General features: G+C 45.2%; 1 protein-coding gene across 5 annotated transcripts in view; it reads right to left on the bottom strand.

Moving 5' to 3' along the window:
- Nucleotides 1-16,630, bottom strand: part of nfrkb (nuclear factor related to kappaB binding protein) — a 112,279-nt gene that overhangs the window by 77,751 nt on the left and 17,898 nt on the right. For all 5 annotated transcript variants that reach the window (XM_078426997.1, XM_078426994.1, XM_078426995.1 and 2 more), the window contains exons 10-12: nt 13,799-13,904; nt 5,823-5,949; nt 553-630 (exon numbers count right to left, since the gene is read on the bottom strand). In XM_078426997.1, the coding sequence (XP_078283123.1) occupies nt 553-630; nt 5,823-5,949; nt 13,799-13,904 (311 nt within the window). The remainder of the gene's footprint in view (nt 1-552; nt 631-5,822; nt 5,950-13,798; nt 13,905-16,630) is intronic.

Raw genomic sequence — 16,630 nt, 5'->3', positions numbered from 1 at the left:
AATTGAGGGACAAAGGTTTAGGGGTAACATGAGGGGGAACTTCTTTACTCAGAGGGTGGTGGCTGTATGGAATGGGCTTCCGGTGGAAGTGGTGGAGGCTGGCTCGATTTTATTATTTAAGAGTAAATTGGATAGGTATATGGATAAGAGGGGATTAGAGGGTTATGGTCTGAGTGCAGGTAGGTGAGACTAGGTATGGGAGAATGGTCGGCGTGGACTGGTAGGGCCGGACAGGCCTGTTTCCATGCTATAGTTGTTATATGTTATATGTTATAAATGGGACTAGATGAGCAACTTGGTCAGTGTGGATGAATTGAGCCAAAGGGCCTGTTTCCACACTGTATAACTCGACACTTTCCTGGTATCATTTCTGTGAACACCCCTGTCTGTGCCTCTAACATATATTCTATCACCTCACACGACTCTGCTGTCTGGGCAATCAGACTGGGACAGATTTTGATAATGGAGCAGTGACACAGGAGGCCAAGCAACTTCTCATTCACAAAACCTTTCCTAGATGGCACGTTGAGCAATAGCACACGCCGGACTCACCGATCCACTTCCAGTGCTGGCTCCGCTCTCTGCAGTTCACGTATGGAGTGAAGTTGGACGGAAGAGCTGTGACCCCAACTGTGTGAAACAAAGAGACAGGTCAGGCATCGTCCGCAGTGTTCTCTCTCTAAACGTGTCCTGGCACTCAAAGTACCAAGCTAATGTCCATGGTAGGAAAATATCCATTGAGACAGTGTTCTCCACCACCATAACATGCTGCTGGCTCGAAGTGCCAAATGGCCTCCTCCTGCACCTATTTTCTCTGTACCTTTTACATTTGCACACAACCAGCATCCATCACAGCACTGCCACTAGACGCATCCCTTACAGGTACAGTTCACCACCAGCTCCCAACCACATACTGAGTCAAGCATTGCTCAACTACTACTCCCCCTCCACCCCGTACCAGGCAACAGCTCCAATTGCACAGGACAGCAAAAGGCCACACACGAGAGAGATGAGGATGAGGAGCAGCGTGGAGTTCAGAATCACGCCCTGTTAGTAATGTGGGAGGGGGAGGATTAGGGTTGATAAAAAGGGGGATTAGGAAGTCATGATGAGGAGATTTTGGTGGAAAGAGGTCAATGGATGAGAGACAAGGAAATGGAAGAACAACTGGCCTAAGTTATAATCACCACAAAGCTACAGACACCTCAAATAAAGATGCAAAATGCTGAAAACACTCATCAGATCAGGTAGGTCGGATGGGTAAGGTTAAGTTTACTGTGGTGATAAACCTTTGCTGTGGTGATAAACGGTATCCAAAAATGTACATGTTTGTAGGTTAATTGGTTCCTGTAAATTGTTAATTGTCCCTAGTGTGAAGGAGTGCTGGTGTAAAGGGTGATCGCTGATGGGGACGGACTCATGGGACAAAGGGTCTGTTTCCACACTGTATCTCTAAAGTTCAACGGTCGAATGTGAGGGGAAAGGGTACAGTTAATGGAAAGATCCTTCACAGCATTGATGTACAGAGTGCTCTTGAAGTCTGTCCAATGCTACTGGAAAGCAGCACACATGTAAACATGATCCTTCACAGCATTGATGTACAGAGTGCTCTTGAAGTCTAAGTCCAATGCTACTGGAAAGCAGCACACATGTAAACATGATCCTTCACAGCATTGATGTACAGAGTGCTCTTGGTCTAAGTCCAATGCTACTGGAAAGCAGCACACATGTACACATGATCCTTCACAGCATTGATGTACAGAGTGCTCTTGAAGTCTAAGTCCAATGCTACTGGAAAGCAGCACACATGTAAATAGAGTGGTATGTTTGTCTTTGTTGGGTCAGCGCACTAGTGTAAGAATCAGGAAGCTATGTTGCAACTAAAACATTGGTTAGGCAACATTTAGAGTATTGTGCGCAGTTCTGGACACCCCAATTCAGTAAGGATGTGCAGGCCTAGAAGAGGATTACTAGAAGGAAGAAGTTTACTAGAAGGATGCCTGGATTAGAGCATATTAGCTATAAGGAGAGGTTGGATAAACGTGGATTGTTTTCTCTGGAGTATCGGAGGTTGAGGGGAGACCTGATAGAAATATAAAAAATTATGAGAGGCATAGATAGGGTAGACAGTCAAAACCTTTATCCCAGGGTAGAAATGTCAGAGGCTCGAGGGCATAGCTTTAAAGTCAGAGGGAGAAGTATAAACGAGGGCAAGTTATTTTCACCTAGAGAGTGGTGGGTACCGAACACAGTGATGGTAGAAGCATGTTGCTAAGCATGTTGCTAGTTACCTGGACTATCTCCGACATCTCCCTCCCGTTTCTGGACCTCACCATCTCCATCACAGGAGACAGACTAGTGACGGACATTTACTACAAACCCACTGACTCGCACAGCTATCTGGACTACACTTCTTCCCACCCGGTCCCCTGCATCTATCCCCTACTCCCAATTCCTCCGTCTATGCCGCATCTGCGCCCGGGATGAGGTGTTTCACACTAGGGCTTCCGAGATGTCCTCGTTCTTCAGGAAACGGGGCTTCCCCTCCTCCATTATAGATGAAGCTCTCACTAGGGTCTCTTCTACATCCCGCAGCTCCGCTCTTGCTCCCCCTCCCCCCACTCGCAACAAGGACAGAATCCCCCTCGTTCTCACCTTCCACCCCACCAGCCAGCGGATCCAACATATCATCCACCAACATTTCCGTCTCCTACAACGCCCACCACTGGCCATATCTTCCCATCCCCTCCCCTCTCTGCGTTCCGCAGAGACCGTTCACTCCGTAACTCCCTGGTCCACTCGTCCCTTCCTACCCAAACCACCCCAACCCCAGGCACTTTCCCCTGCAACCGCACGAGATGCAACACCTGTCCCTTTACCTCCCCCCTCAACTCCATCCAAGGACCCAAACAGTCTTTCCAGGTGAGACAAAGGTTCACCTGCACCTCCTCCAACCTCATCTATTGCATCCGCTGCTCTAGATGTCAACTTATTTACATCGGCGAAACCAAGCACAGGCTCGGCGATCGCTTCGCTGAACACCTGCGCTCGGTCCGCATTAACCAAACTGATCTCCCGGTGGCCGAGCACTTCAACTCCCCCTCCCATTCCCAGTCTGACCTTTCTGTCATGGGCCTCCTCCAGTGCCATAGTGAGGCCCACCGGAAATTGGAGGAACAGCACCTCATATTTCGACTGGGCTGTTTGCAGCCCAGTGGTAAGAACATCGACTTCTCCAACTTTAGATAGTTCCTCTGTCCCTCCCTTCCCCTCCTCCTTCCCAGATCTCCCTCTATCTTCCTGTCTCCACCTATATCCTTCCTTTGTCCCGCCCCCCTGAAGAATGAGAGAGGATATAAATGACAATGACAAGGTTCAGAGAGGGAATTACATTGTAGATAGGTAGTAGCCACAAAAAGCTGGTAACTCAGCAGGTCAGGCAGCTTCTCTGGAGAGAAGGAAGGACCCACCCCCTCCCCTAACATCAGTCTGAAGAAGGGTCTCGACCCGAAACGTCACCCATTCCTTCTCTCTCTCGAGATGCTGCCTGACCTGCTGAGTTACTCCAGCATTTTGTGAATAAATCGATGGTAGAAGCATATAGCAATGGCAGTTAACAAGCTTTCAGATAGGCACATGCATTGGCAGAGAATAGAGGAATATGGATCATGTGAAGATAAGAGGAGATTAACTTGGTCATGGTCGACACAGATGTGGGCCGAAGAGCCTGGTCTTGTGCTGAACTGTTCTATGTTCTACACCACAACATCAAAGTGCCGCACCTGATCAGAAACATTCCCTTTGACCCATCCATCCCAATTCCATGCAAACTGCTACTGAAAACTAACCTGCTGTCTGTCTTTTGCTTTGGCAACAAGGGGCCTTTTTCAGTACCTGCAGTTTTTTAAGCTCCAAGGCCCACATGCTTTGTAGACCTTAATAACCTGTCCTATAGACTGTCCATAACTGCTTTGTTAAAGCAGAACAAGGATAAAAATACTGGACACACTAATCAGCTGTGCCTCAGCAGTGTCAGTTCAAGAGCCCGGGAAGAACTGAGGTCAAAGAGCATCAAGGTTGGTTGATGAAAATCAAACATCTCCAGTCAATACACAGAACTCTAGAGATATACAGCACGGAAACAGGTCCTTCAGCCCAACTTGTCCAGCTGGCCAAGATGCCCCATCTAAACTAGTCCCATTTCCCTGAGCTTGGTCCCTCCTATCCCTTTAAATCTATCCTATCCATGTACCTGTCCAAGTGTCCTTTAAACACTGTGATCCTACTTGCCTCAACTACTTCCTCTGGCAACCTTCCATATACCCACCACCCTTCTGTGTGAAAAGTTGCCCCTTAGGTTCCTATTAAATCTCCCCCCCACCTTACCCTAAACCTGTATCCTCTGGTTTTTAATTCACCGACCTTGAGTGAGATTGTGCATTCACCCTATCTACTCCCCTCAAGATTTTATACACCTCTATAAGATCCCTCATTAGCATCCAACGCTCTAAGGAATAAAGTCCTAGCCTGTCCAATCTCTTATTGAACCTCAGGCGCTACAGCCCTGGCAACATCTGCTCTGTGCAATAAGTTTGGCACAAATATCTTCATTTCCTTCATCCACTAAATGACTTTTCTTCCAGCATTAATATGGAAATGTGGATGTGTACTGATTGTTGAAAAGTGTTGTATTCCATCTGTAAATGAGGTAGTCATAGTCATAGTCATAGTGATACAGCGTGGAAACAGGCCCTCCGGCCCAACTTACCCACACCGGCCAACATGTCCCATCTACACCAGTCCCACCAGTCTGTGTTTGGCTTATATCCCTCCAAACCTGTCCTATCCATGTACCTGTCTAACTGTTTCTTACATGTTGGGATAGTCCCAGCCTCAACTACCTCCTCTGGCAGCTTGTTCCATACACCTACCACCCATTGTGTAAAAAAGTTACCCCTCAAATTCCTTTCAAATCTTTTCCCCTTCACCTTAAACCTATGTCCTCTGGTCGCCAATTCGCCTACTCTGGGCAAGAGACTCTGTGCAGCTACCCGATCTATTCCTCTCATGATTTTATACACCTCAATAAGATCACCCCTCATCCTCCTGCACTCTAAGGAATAGAGTCCCAGCCTGCTCAACCTCTCCCTGTAGCTCAGACCCTCTAGTCCTGGCAACATCCTTGTAAATCCTCTCTGATTCAAAGGTACCCTTTCCAGATTCAAAGGTTTCAAAGGTCTTTTATTGTCACATGTATCAATTAAGGTACAGTGATATGCAAATTACCATACAGCCATACAAATAAAAAGCAACAAGACACACTACATAAAAGTTAACATAAACATCCACCACAGCAGATTTCCCACATTCCTCAATAAAGTCCAATCTTCTTCCTCATATTTCTGAGAGCATGGTGCCCAGAACTGAACACAATACTTTAAATGCGGCCTCCCCAACGTCTTATACAACTGCAATATGACCAATGACCAATGAAGGCTAATGTACTAAAAGCCTTTTTGACCACCCGATCTACCTGCGACTCCACCTTCAAGGAACCATACACCTGCACTCCTAGATTCTGCTCTACAACACTCCCCAGAGCCCTACCATTCACCGTGTAGGTCTTGCCCATGTTAGACTTCCCAAAATTCAACACTTCACATTTCTCTGTATTAAATTCCATCAACCATTCCTTAGCCCACCTGGCCAATCGATCAAGATCCTGCTGCAATTTTTCACAACCATCTTCATTATCTGAATTCAACTGATCCAGACACATAAATACTGAGGCAATGATGCCCTCACAGAGAAATCAGACTTACGTGAACCTTCTCCTGAAAGGAAGCGCAGAGCGGACTGAACAAGTTCTGACCAGTTTGTGGCATCTGGGAACCAACAGTTTAAAGCACTATGGGCAGAGATCTGCCAGTCAAGCACTTTCTCCTCAATCTAAAAAAAGAGCAGACAACAACATCAGAATTTTGTGCCAACTCCTGATCACTCTACCTGCTACCTACAATGAAATAAACATCTCATCCCAGCACCTGACGTACTGCAGCTGCCCCAGCAGAGCTCAGTGGCACAGTACCAGCACAGATAGCAAATAGGGAGGTCACAAAGTGGCTGCACTTTGACATGTCCATGTTAATTGATGGGCAAGAAGTTGGCAGATGGGAGTATAATGTGGGAAAAATGTGAGAATATTTGTTTTGGAAGATGGACTGCAAAAGCAAATTATTACTTAAATTAAGTTAGGCTGCAAAAATATTTCACTGCAAAGGAATCTATGATGAAACTCAATTTGCATGGAGATACAGCAAGTAACTGGGAAGGCAATGGAATGCTGGCCCTAACTGCAATGGGAAGTAGCATAACAGGAGAGACTGTATAATGTAACTTTACTGGGCGCTGCTGTGTCTGGAGTATTGATTTCAGTTTTAAAGGATATGCTTGCTTTGGAAACAACGCTATGAAGGTTCTTTAGTTTGATTCTTGGGACGAAGGTGACATGTGAAGAAAAGTTGAGCCCATCAGGCCTTTATTGACTTGAGTTCAGAAGAATGAGGTGATCTTTTTGAAACAGAGGGATTGACTGGGTGGGTCCTGAGAGAATGTTTGTCTGAGTGCGGTATCGAGAATAGGGGGCAGAGTTTACAAAATGGATTTGCCATTTCAGATGGAGATGAAGAGGAATTTGTTTTCTCAGGTAAAGGAGATTGCCATTTAATATATTTGAGACAGAGATTGACAACTATACGAATTACAAGAATTAAAGATTTCTGGGGAAATGGTATTGAGGCCAAGATTTCCACAACCATGATCCTACTGAAGGCATAAGGCTCGGAGGGTCAAATAGCCGACTGCTGCTTCTGCGCCTGCATTTCATATTCTTATGTGGAGTGGAAGTGGCACATTTTAATATTCAGAAGCCCCAGAGGATCTGCTGTCATTCAGTTCAATTGTTCTACTTAACTAAATCTCTTTTCTACCCATAAATCTAGCTGAGAACTATATTCTGCACCTTTCACTTTGCTCTACATATTGCACTTGAGTTTGGATTCATTGTATTTATGTATAGCATTACCTGATCTGATTGGACAGCATGCAAAACAAAGCTTTTCACTGTACCTCGGTACACCTAACAATAATAAACTTAAACTAAAATCTGTTCTTGGGCTCCAGCTATTCACAATCTATATCAATAATATAGCTGTAGGGATTATATGTCCAACGTGATGCAGGATTAGTATAAATGAATGTTTAATGGTCTTTGCATACTGTGTCTCTGTGTACGATAAAACTGAAGGGGAAGTGACTGCTGAGGAGGTTGCAGAGGATAGAGGTAAAGTCAATGAGTGCACAGCCAAAGAGGAGACAAAAGTGAGGTTATTCATTCCCACTGAAGAAACAGTAGTTTAGTTTAGAGATACAGCACGGAAACAGGCCCTTCAGCCCACCGGGTCCATGCCGACCAGCGATCCCCGCTATCGAGGATCAACACTATCCTACACCCACTAGGGACAATTTTTACATTTACCAAGCCAATTAACATACATACTCATACGTCTTTGGAGTGTGGGAGGAAACTGAAGCTCTCGGAGAAAACCCACACAGGTCACGGAGAGAACGTACAAACTCCGTACAGACAGCACCTGTAGTCGGGATGGAACCCGGGTTTCCTGCGCTGCACTCGCTGTGAGGCAGCAACTCTACCGCTGCGCCACCGTAGTTGCTTCTAATAGGTGGCGAAAAATGCTTAAATACAATGGGACCACGGTGTCCTTATTCACATCACTTGTGGGTTTAGGTTTGCTACTGCCACCTAAACCTGCATGTGATATATACAAGGACACCTAAACCTGCATGTGACGTATACAAGGACACCCCATTCCCACTGAACATGAACATTTCTCACCACCTATAACTGCAGCAGCAACTAGAGAAGTAAATGGCATAATGGGCATTATTGTAAAAACATTTTGAGTACAGGATTAAAGATGCGTTATAGATTAAATTGGGTAATGGCAAGATTACACCTGGTCTTCTTACATTAAAAAAAGAGAGAAATTTGCACGCGAGGAAGTGCATTGAGGTCGCCTGGCTGATCCCTGGGGTGACTGGCTGATCCCTGGGGTGACTGGTCTGTCGTATGAGAAGAGATTGGAAACACGGACACAAAGTGCTGCAGGAACTCATAGTGGGTTAGGCAGCATCAGCAGAGGGAATGGATAGTCATGTCGGGACCCCTCTTCAGACTGTACAATAGGGGAGAAAGCTGGAAGAGAGGTGGCGGCGGCGGGGCAGGACAAGGTCTGGCAAGTAATAGGTGGATACAGGCAAGGGGAGCTTTGAACAAAGTTGTTGAAACGACAAAAGGTTGTTAGATAAGGAGAGATGATACAAGAAATATGAAGTCTGAGGAAGGTGTATAGGCGGAAGAGAGATAGTAGGAGAGATGATCTAGGGAAGACGGCGATGTAAAAGGTGTTAGTTACCAAAAATGAGAATTCAATGTTCACTTTTGGGTTGTTTGCAACCCAAGCAGAACCTAACAGTATGAGCTTTGAATTCTCCTAACCCCCCTCCCTTTTTCTTCCCCCTCTTCCCAGTTATATATCTGTGCGCATCCATTTTCCCTCACTCCCCCTCACTACCCGTCTCTTCCACCTAAATGCCTTCCTCTGGCTTCACATGTCATGATCCTTCTCTCCTTATCATACAGCCATTTGTTTTTTCATCTCTGCCCTTTATCCAACCATTTGCCAATCAAATCTCCTCTTACCTATATCAGTATCACTTGCCAGATTTTGTCCCACTTCCCCCAGCGATCCCCAGACTAAAGTTATCGAAGAAGGGTCCTGACGCAAAAAGTCACCAATCCATGTCCCCCAAAGATGCTTCCTGACCTGCTGAGTTACTCCAGCACTGTGTGTCTTTTTTTGTAAATTAGCATCTGCAGTCCCTTGTGTATAATGAGTAGGGTAGACCTCAACTCATTATAGTTCCGAAGAATGAGAGGTGATTTGATTGAAAAATACAAAAGTTGCAGAGGCCACAGGGTGAGAGTGGAGAGGAACTCCTGCCTGAGGAGTACTGAACTTGGGTCTCAGTCTCAAAGAAATGGTAAGCCATTTGGGAATGAAATTCTTGACTCAAAATGGTAATGAATCTTTGGAATGCGCTACCCTAGAGATCAGAGGCTCAGGTTATTAACTACATTCAAAATAGTCATCAAGTTTCCAAATATTATAGGAATCAAGGAAATAGGGTCAGAAAGTGACGTTGAGGTCGACTAGCAGCCATGAAGTTGTTGAAAGTTACCATTGGACTGAGGAGCCTAATGGTATGCAATTGCTCTTGGTTCTTATGTTGTAATGCAAGAGGAAAGATGAGCAGAGGGGATTGGTTTGACAGAAACAAAAAAAAAATCCTGCAAGGAAAGGAGAGGAGATAAAGAAAGGAAAAAATGTGGCTCTTCACCAGAAGGCGTATATTTAGGATAAGGAGCAAGATATTTAGAAGGGATCTGAAGAGAACCATTCATCCAGAGAGTATTGGATACCCTGGAATACACTGCCGGAGGAAATGGTGGAAGCAGAGTTGGAGGTGGCATTAAGATGTGTCTGCATGAGCACTTGAATCATCTAGTTATGGAGGGCTGTTGATCAAGCACTGAAAGATCATTAGTAATAAGTACTAACAAGTTAGTGTGGAGATGATGGACCGAATGGCCAGTTTCCATGTTGGAAGAGATGAGGAGTACGACAGAGAGCAAAGCAAGGCAGCAAGGGACAAAGAGGTGGGGAGGGGGGAGTTGGAAATGTAAAGACCAAGGAAGAATGAAGGAAATGTGGAAACCATGGTGAAAAATGAATTCTGCAGGAATCCTGAAGGGAGATTTTGAGAAATAAATAAAATATTAGTAACAGGATAGGCAAATGGGATAGGAGAATGGGGTTAGGAGGGAGAGATAGATCAGCTATGATTGAATGGCAGAGTAGACTTGATGGGCCGAATGGCCAAATTCTACTCCTATCACTTGTGATCTTATGAAATTGTCAGGATGGTGTTGAGGGGAGGATAACTGGAAAAGAGAGAAAGGTTAGAAGGGGTACAACAAGTCAAATGAGTGAGGGCAGGGTGAAAGGACATGGGAGCTAAGGACAGATGTAAGTGTGGACTGGTGAACCACAGCAAAACCCAACACGATGGAGACAACAGATAATATTGACTGGCTGCATCACATTCGGTAACAAATGCCCAGGAATGAAGGATGCTAAAGGAGTGGTGGACAATGGCTGGTCTACCGTGGGCACTGACCTCCTTAGAATTGAAGAAAACTATAGGAAGCACTGCCTCAAAAGACAGTTAATATCAAAGGCCCCCACCTTGGCCATGGTCTCATATTGCTGCTACCATTGGGAAGGTGGAGCAGGAGCCTGAAAACCACGACCACTAGGCTTGAGCAGCTACTTCCCAGCAACTGTCAGGTTTTTGAACACTGCACATCATTAACCTCAGCAACTATGATCAACTATGGACTTAGTTTTGGTTGAACTACAGATAGACTTTTGCACGATTAAGATCTGTGTAATGAACCGGATTTGTTAAGGGAACTCAAAGTAAAAGAACCACAAGGTGATAGCGACCACATATGATAAGTTTTAATCTGTAATTTGAGAGGGAGAAGGTGAAATCGGATGTGTCAGTATTGCAGCCGAGCATGAGGGAGGAGCTGGCCAGAGTTGACTGGAAAGGGACCATAGCAGGGATGACGATGGAACAGCAACGGGAGGAATTTCTGGAACGATTCGGAAGATGCAGGACCTTTTCATTCCAAAGAGGAAGAAAGATTCTAGGGGGAGAAGGAGGCGTGGCTGACAAGAAAAGTCAAGGACAGTACAAAACTAAGAGAAGGCATATAACATAGCAAAGATTAATGGGAAGACAGAGGATTGGGACGCTTTTAAAGAACATCAGAAAGTAACTAAAAAAGCCACACGGGGAGAAAAGATGAAATACGAAGGTAAGCTAGCAAATAATATAAAAGAGGATAGCAAGAGCTTCTTCAGTTGTATAAAGTGTAAGAAAGAGGCACGGCCGCTGGAGAATGATGCAGGGGAAGTGATAATGGGGTATAAAGAAATGGCAGAGAAATGGCAAGACTTTTTTGCATCAGTCTTCACAGTGGAAGACACCAGCAACGTGCCTGAAATTCAAGAGTTAGGGGGTGGAAGATAGTGGAGTGACTATTACTAGGGAGAAGGTGCTTGGGAAGCTGAAAGGGCTGAAGTCACCTGGGCCAGATGGACTGCACCCTAGGGTTCTGAAAGAGGTGGCTTTGGAGATTGTGGAGGCATCGATTGTGATATTTCAAGAATCACTAGTCAGGAATGGTTCCAGATGACTGGAAAATTGCCAATGTTACCCCACAGTACAAGAGGGGAGCAAAGCAGAAGAGTGGAAACTATAGGTCAGACTTCAGTGGTTGGTAAGATTTTAGAGTCCATTATATAGGAAGAAGTTACGTTCACGATAAAATAGGCCGAAGTCAGGAAGGCTTTGTGAAAGAAAGGTCTTTACTGATAAATTTACTAGAATTATTTGAAGAAGTAAACAACAAGACAGATAAAGGAGAGTCAGTAGATGTTGTTTATCTAGATTGTTAGAAAATCTTTGATAAGGTGCCACACGTGAGACTGTTAGGGAAGATGCAAGCCCATGGTATCAAAGGGCAGATACTAGCATGAAAAGCAGGTTGGCTGGATGGCAGCAGGCAAAGAGTGGCCATAAAGGTTTTTTTTTTTCTGGTTGGCTGCCAGCTGCTCTTCACCTTGTATATTGATGATTTGGACGAGGGGATTGAATGCTTTGTGGCAAAGTTTGCAGTTGATACGAAAATAGCTGGAGGGGCTGCTAATGTGGAAAAAGAAGGGACTCTGCAGAGGGATAGGTTGGGAGAGTGGGCAGAGAGAATATAGTGGAGCAAAGTGTGGAGTCATGCATTTTGATAGTAGGAATAAAGGCATAGATTATTTTCTAAATGGGGAGAGAATCCAGAAATCGGAAGTGCAAAGGGACTTGGGAGTGCTGGTGCAGGATTTCCAAAAAGTTCATCTGCAAGTCGAATCGGAGTAAAGAAAGCTAATGCAATGCTAGCATTTATTTCGAGAGGGCTTGTATATAAAAACAGAGATGTAATGCTGAGGCTCTACAAGGCGTTGGTCAGGCCGCATTTGGAATATTGTGAGCAATTTTGGGCACCATATCTGAGGAAGGATGTGCTGGCTCTGGAGAGGGTACAGAGGATGTGCTGGCTCTGGAGAGGGTACAGAGGATGTGCTGGCTCTGGAGAGGGTACAGAGGATGTGCTGGCTCTGGAGAGGGTACAGAGGATGTGCTGGCTCTGGAGAGGGTACAGAGGATGTGCTGGCTCTGGAGAGGGTACAGAGGATGTGCTGGCTCTGGAGAGGGTACAGAGGATGTGCTGGCTCTGGAGAGGGTACAGAGGATGTGCTGGCTCTGGAGAGGGTACAGAGGATGTGCTGGCTCTGGAGAGGGTACAGAGGATGTGCTGGCTCTGGAGAGGGTACAGAGGATGTGCTGGCTCTGGAGAGGGTACAGAGGATGTGCTGGCTCTGGAGAGGGTACAGAGGATGTGCTGGCTCTGGAGAGGGTACAGAGGATGTGCTGGCTCTGGAGAGGGTACAGAAGAGGTTTACAAGAATGATCCCAGGAATGAATGGGTTAACATATGATGAGCATTTGACGGCACTGGGCCTGTACTCGCTGGAGTTTAGAAGATTGACGGGGGGGGCCTCATTGAATTGTACAGGCTTGGATAGAGTGGATGTGGAGAAGATGTTTTCGCTAATGGGAGTCTTGGACTCGAGGTCATAGCCTCAGAATTAAAGGGCGTTCTTTTAGGAAGGACATGAGGAGGAATTTCTTTAGTCAGTGGGTGGTGAATCTGTGGAATTCTTTGCCACGGATGGCTGTGGAGGCCAAGTTAGTGGTAGCTTCTTGAGGGTGTCAGAGGTTATAGGGAGAAGGCAGGAGAATGGCGTTAGGATGGAGAGATAGATCACCCATGATTGAATGGCGGAGTAGACTTGTTAGGCCGAATGGCCTAATGTGCTCTTATCACTTATGATTTTATTACCTTGTATAACATTAATTCATTGTATTATTGATTATAGTATATTTCTATGTGTTTTGTGTTGATGGGCATGTAAAGCTGCAGCAAATAAGTATTTTTGTTTAGTTTAAAGATACAGCACAAAAACAGTCCCTTTGGCCCACTGGGTCAGTGTCAACCAGCAATCCCTATACACTAACACTATCCTACACACTAGGGGCAATTTACAATTCTTACCAAGCCAATTAACCTACAAACTTGTATGTCTTTGGAGTATGGGTAGAAACCAGAGCACCCGGAGAAAACCCATGTGGTCATGCAAACTCCATACAGACAGCACCCGTAGTCAGGATCGAACCTAGGTCTCTGGCATTGTGAGGCAGCAACTCTATCACTGCACCACTGTTCAGCCCTTTATTGCCCCATAGCTGGACAATTAAACACTCTTGACTGTTGATTCCTTACCATGTCTAATTTCCTTTGTTATCTATATTATATTTCACTCGCATGGAACAAACCGAAAATAGACCAATTACTACCAGCCTGTTGGTGAAATTACCAGGGTTTCAACAAGTAGCCTACAAAGGCCAACAGATCATAAGCAGCATCATCTCAGCAGCAGTCTTGGAGTCACACCAAGATTAATGTTGTGCCACTTACCCAGGCTACACTCGCCTCTCCCTCGGCCAGTAAGATCTCCTGCAGCAGACTGAAGAAACAAGCTGTGATTCCCGGAACTGTTGTCAGCTTTGCTGTGTCAAGGGTCCTGCAAAATGCACAGTAATCGTTCGAACACAATAGTGAAAATTGCACCAATGAGTCTTACAACATTGGAATTTCAAATTGCTGCATAAGTGTTAAACAGTTAGTCTCAGACAACTGTTGGTGAGATAATGAATTGTCATTAAAACATTAGCAACGTCTCTTCCAGCAGTGAGACTTAGTCACACAGTAGGGAAACGGTCTTTTGGGCACCTTGTCCATGTTAACCATCAACATTAATCCCAGCACTTAGTCCTTGGCCTACTATATCCACCCAGACACCTCTGTTGTCAGAGTACCGGCCCCAACACTTCATCAGGCAATGTGTTCCAGATTCCAACAACCCCTTGGGTGAAAACATTATTCTTCAGATCCCTTCTAAACTTCTTTCCCCTTTCCTTAAACCGATTCCCTCTAGGTTTAGAAACCTAAACCTTTAATACTATCTATTACATCTGTGCCACTCATATTTTGTATCCCTGTATCAGATTCCTCCCATACCTCCTCTGCTGTATGATTATAACTGAAGTGTTAGTGGGGGAGCACTTTGGGACCAGTGACTGTAATTGCACTAGTTTTAAAATAGTTATGGAAAAATATTAAACTGGTCTGCAAGTAAAGAGCTAAAGTGGGACAGAGCTCATTTTGATGGTGTTAGACAAGAAGTCACAAAGGTTGAATGAGAGAAGATGTTTGCAGGTAAGTGGGAAGTGAGAGGCTTTTCATAGGTAGGCAGACAGTACCTTCATCCCAGGGTGGAAATGTCAAACACTTGAGGGCATAGGTTTAAGGTGAGAGGGGCAAAGTTTAAAGGAGATGTTCAGGGCCAGTTTTTTTGTGCGGAGAGTGGTGGGTGCCTGGAATGTGCTGCCAGGTTGGTGGTGAAGGCAGATACATAGTGGTGTTTAGGAGGCTTTTGGAAATGCAGAGAATGTAGGGATTTGGATCACATGCAGGTGCAGGAGATTAGTTTAACTTAGCAACATGTTCAGCACAGACATTGTTTGCCAAAGAGCCTGTTTCTGTGCTGTACTCTTCTCTGCTCCAAAAGTGAGATGGGAAGAGTTCAGAATCAGCATGTTCCTGTTAGTGTAAAGAGAAGGGCTGGCATGATGAGGCAAACCTGGATGATGGGGGCTACTGAGGTTCTGGTCAAGGAAAGGAAAATTGCAGCAAGCAAATCCCTTGGTGGTGCAGGAATATCCTTGAGGGAAATCAGGGGGTCCACAAAGAGGACATGAGACAGGTTTGCCAGATCAAGTCAATGAGAATCCAAGAGATTCTATGTATATGAAGAGCAAGAGTAACTAGGAAGAAAACGGGTCCTCTTAAGGATCAAAATGGTTGTCTGTGTGAAGATGCAGGAGATGGACGTGATCTTACATTACGTTTTTACCTCTGGAGAAAGTCATGGAAGCTGGGGACATATACACGTTACAAAAGAGGTGCTAGCGTGCTTAAAGCACAGAACCTAGATAAATTCCCCAGGAATGGTCAGGTTTATCCTCGGGAATTTTGGGAAACAAGGGAAGGAGTTGCTGGGCCCCTGGCAGAGATAATTGTTTCATGGTTAGTCATGGTATAGTGCTGGAAGACTGGAGGGTGGCTAATGTTGCAAGGGCAAGCCAGTGAACTGCAGGCTGGTGAGCCTAATATCAGTGGTGGGAATGTTAGTGGAGAGGATTCTAGAAAAGATCTACCAGTATTTGCAAAGGTAAGGACTGAATAAAGATATGCAGCACGGCTTTCCGCGTGAAAACAGCATCTTGTCAATTTGATTGAGGTTTTGGAAGAGTGACCAAGATGATTGAAGAGGGCAAGACAATAGATGTACTCTAGCAAGGCCTATAACATTGCTCTGCATGGTAGACTGGTCTGGAAGGTTAGATCACATGGGATCCCAGGTGAGTTAGCCAGTAGATACAAAACTGGTTTAGTCATCGGAGTCTGGTGTTGGAACGGAAGGTTGTTTTGGGAGCTTTTTTCTTCTATCTTTGGTTTAAACCAGCATCTGCAGTTCCTTCCTACACAATACCTAGTGGAACATGTGTATAGTTCCCTGAAAGTGCTGATTCAGGTTGACATGTTTGTCTATCTGTCAAGACATTGAGCACCAGAGTGGGAATAGTGAGTGGACTTGGAATATTGTGCGTAGCTGGAAGGAATGCAGAAATAAGTCACTAGAATGTTTCCGGGTCTGGAAGACTTGAGTTACAAGGAAAGATTGGATAGGCGGTAACTTTTGCTTGGGGTTTTGGAGACTGAGGGGTGCCATGTAGGTATATAAAATCATGAGAGCCGTAAGGTGAACAAAAACACTTATTTTTCCCCACGAGGGTAAAGATATAAAGGGAACCTGAGGGGCAACTTTTTTTTAAACGAAGATAATGGTGGGTATGGGGAATGAGCTGCCTGAGGAAGTGGTGGAGGCAGGTACAATTATAATGTGTAAAAGACAATTGGATAGTACATGCATAGAAAATGTTCAGAGGGATATGGGCCAAATGCAAGTGGCTGGGACCAGTTTAGGAGGCAACGTGGTTGGCATGGACATGTTACGCTGAAGGGATTTATTCACAAAATGCTGGAGTAACTCAGCAGGTCAGGCAGCATCTCAGGAGAGAAGGAATGGGTGACGTTTCGGGTCGAGACCTTTCTTCAGACTGATGTCAGGGGGGCGGGACAAAGGAAGGATATAGGTGGAGACAGGAAGATAGAGGGAGATCTGGG

This window comes from Rhinoraja longicauda, chromosome 32, assembly GCF_053455715.1.
Source record: "Rhinoraja longicauda isolate Sanriku21f chromosome 32, sRhiLon1.1, whole genome shotgun sequence".
Lineage (NCBI taxonomy): Eukaryota > Metazoa > Chordata > Chondrichthyes > Rajiformes > Arhynchobatidae > Rhinoraja > Rhinoraja longicauda.
Note: the sequence above shows the minus strand (reverse complement) of the source record. Positions and strands in the feature narration are given on the sequence as shown.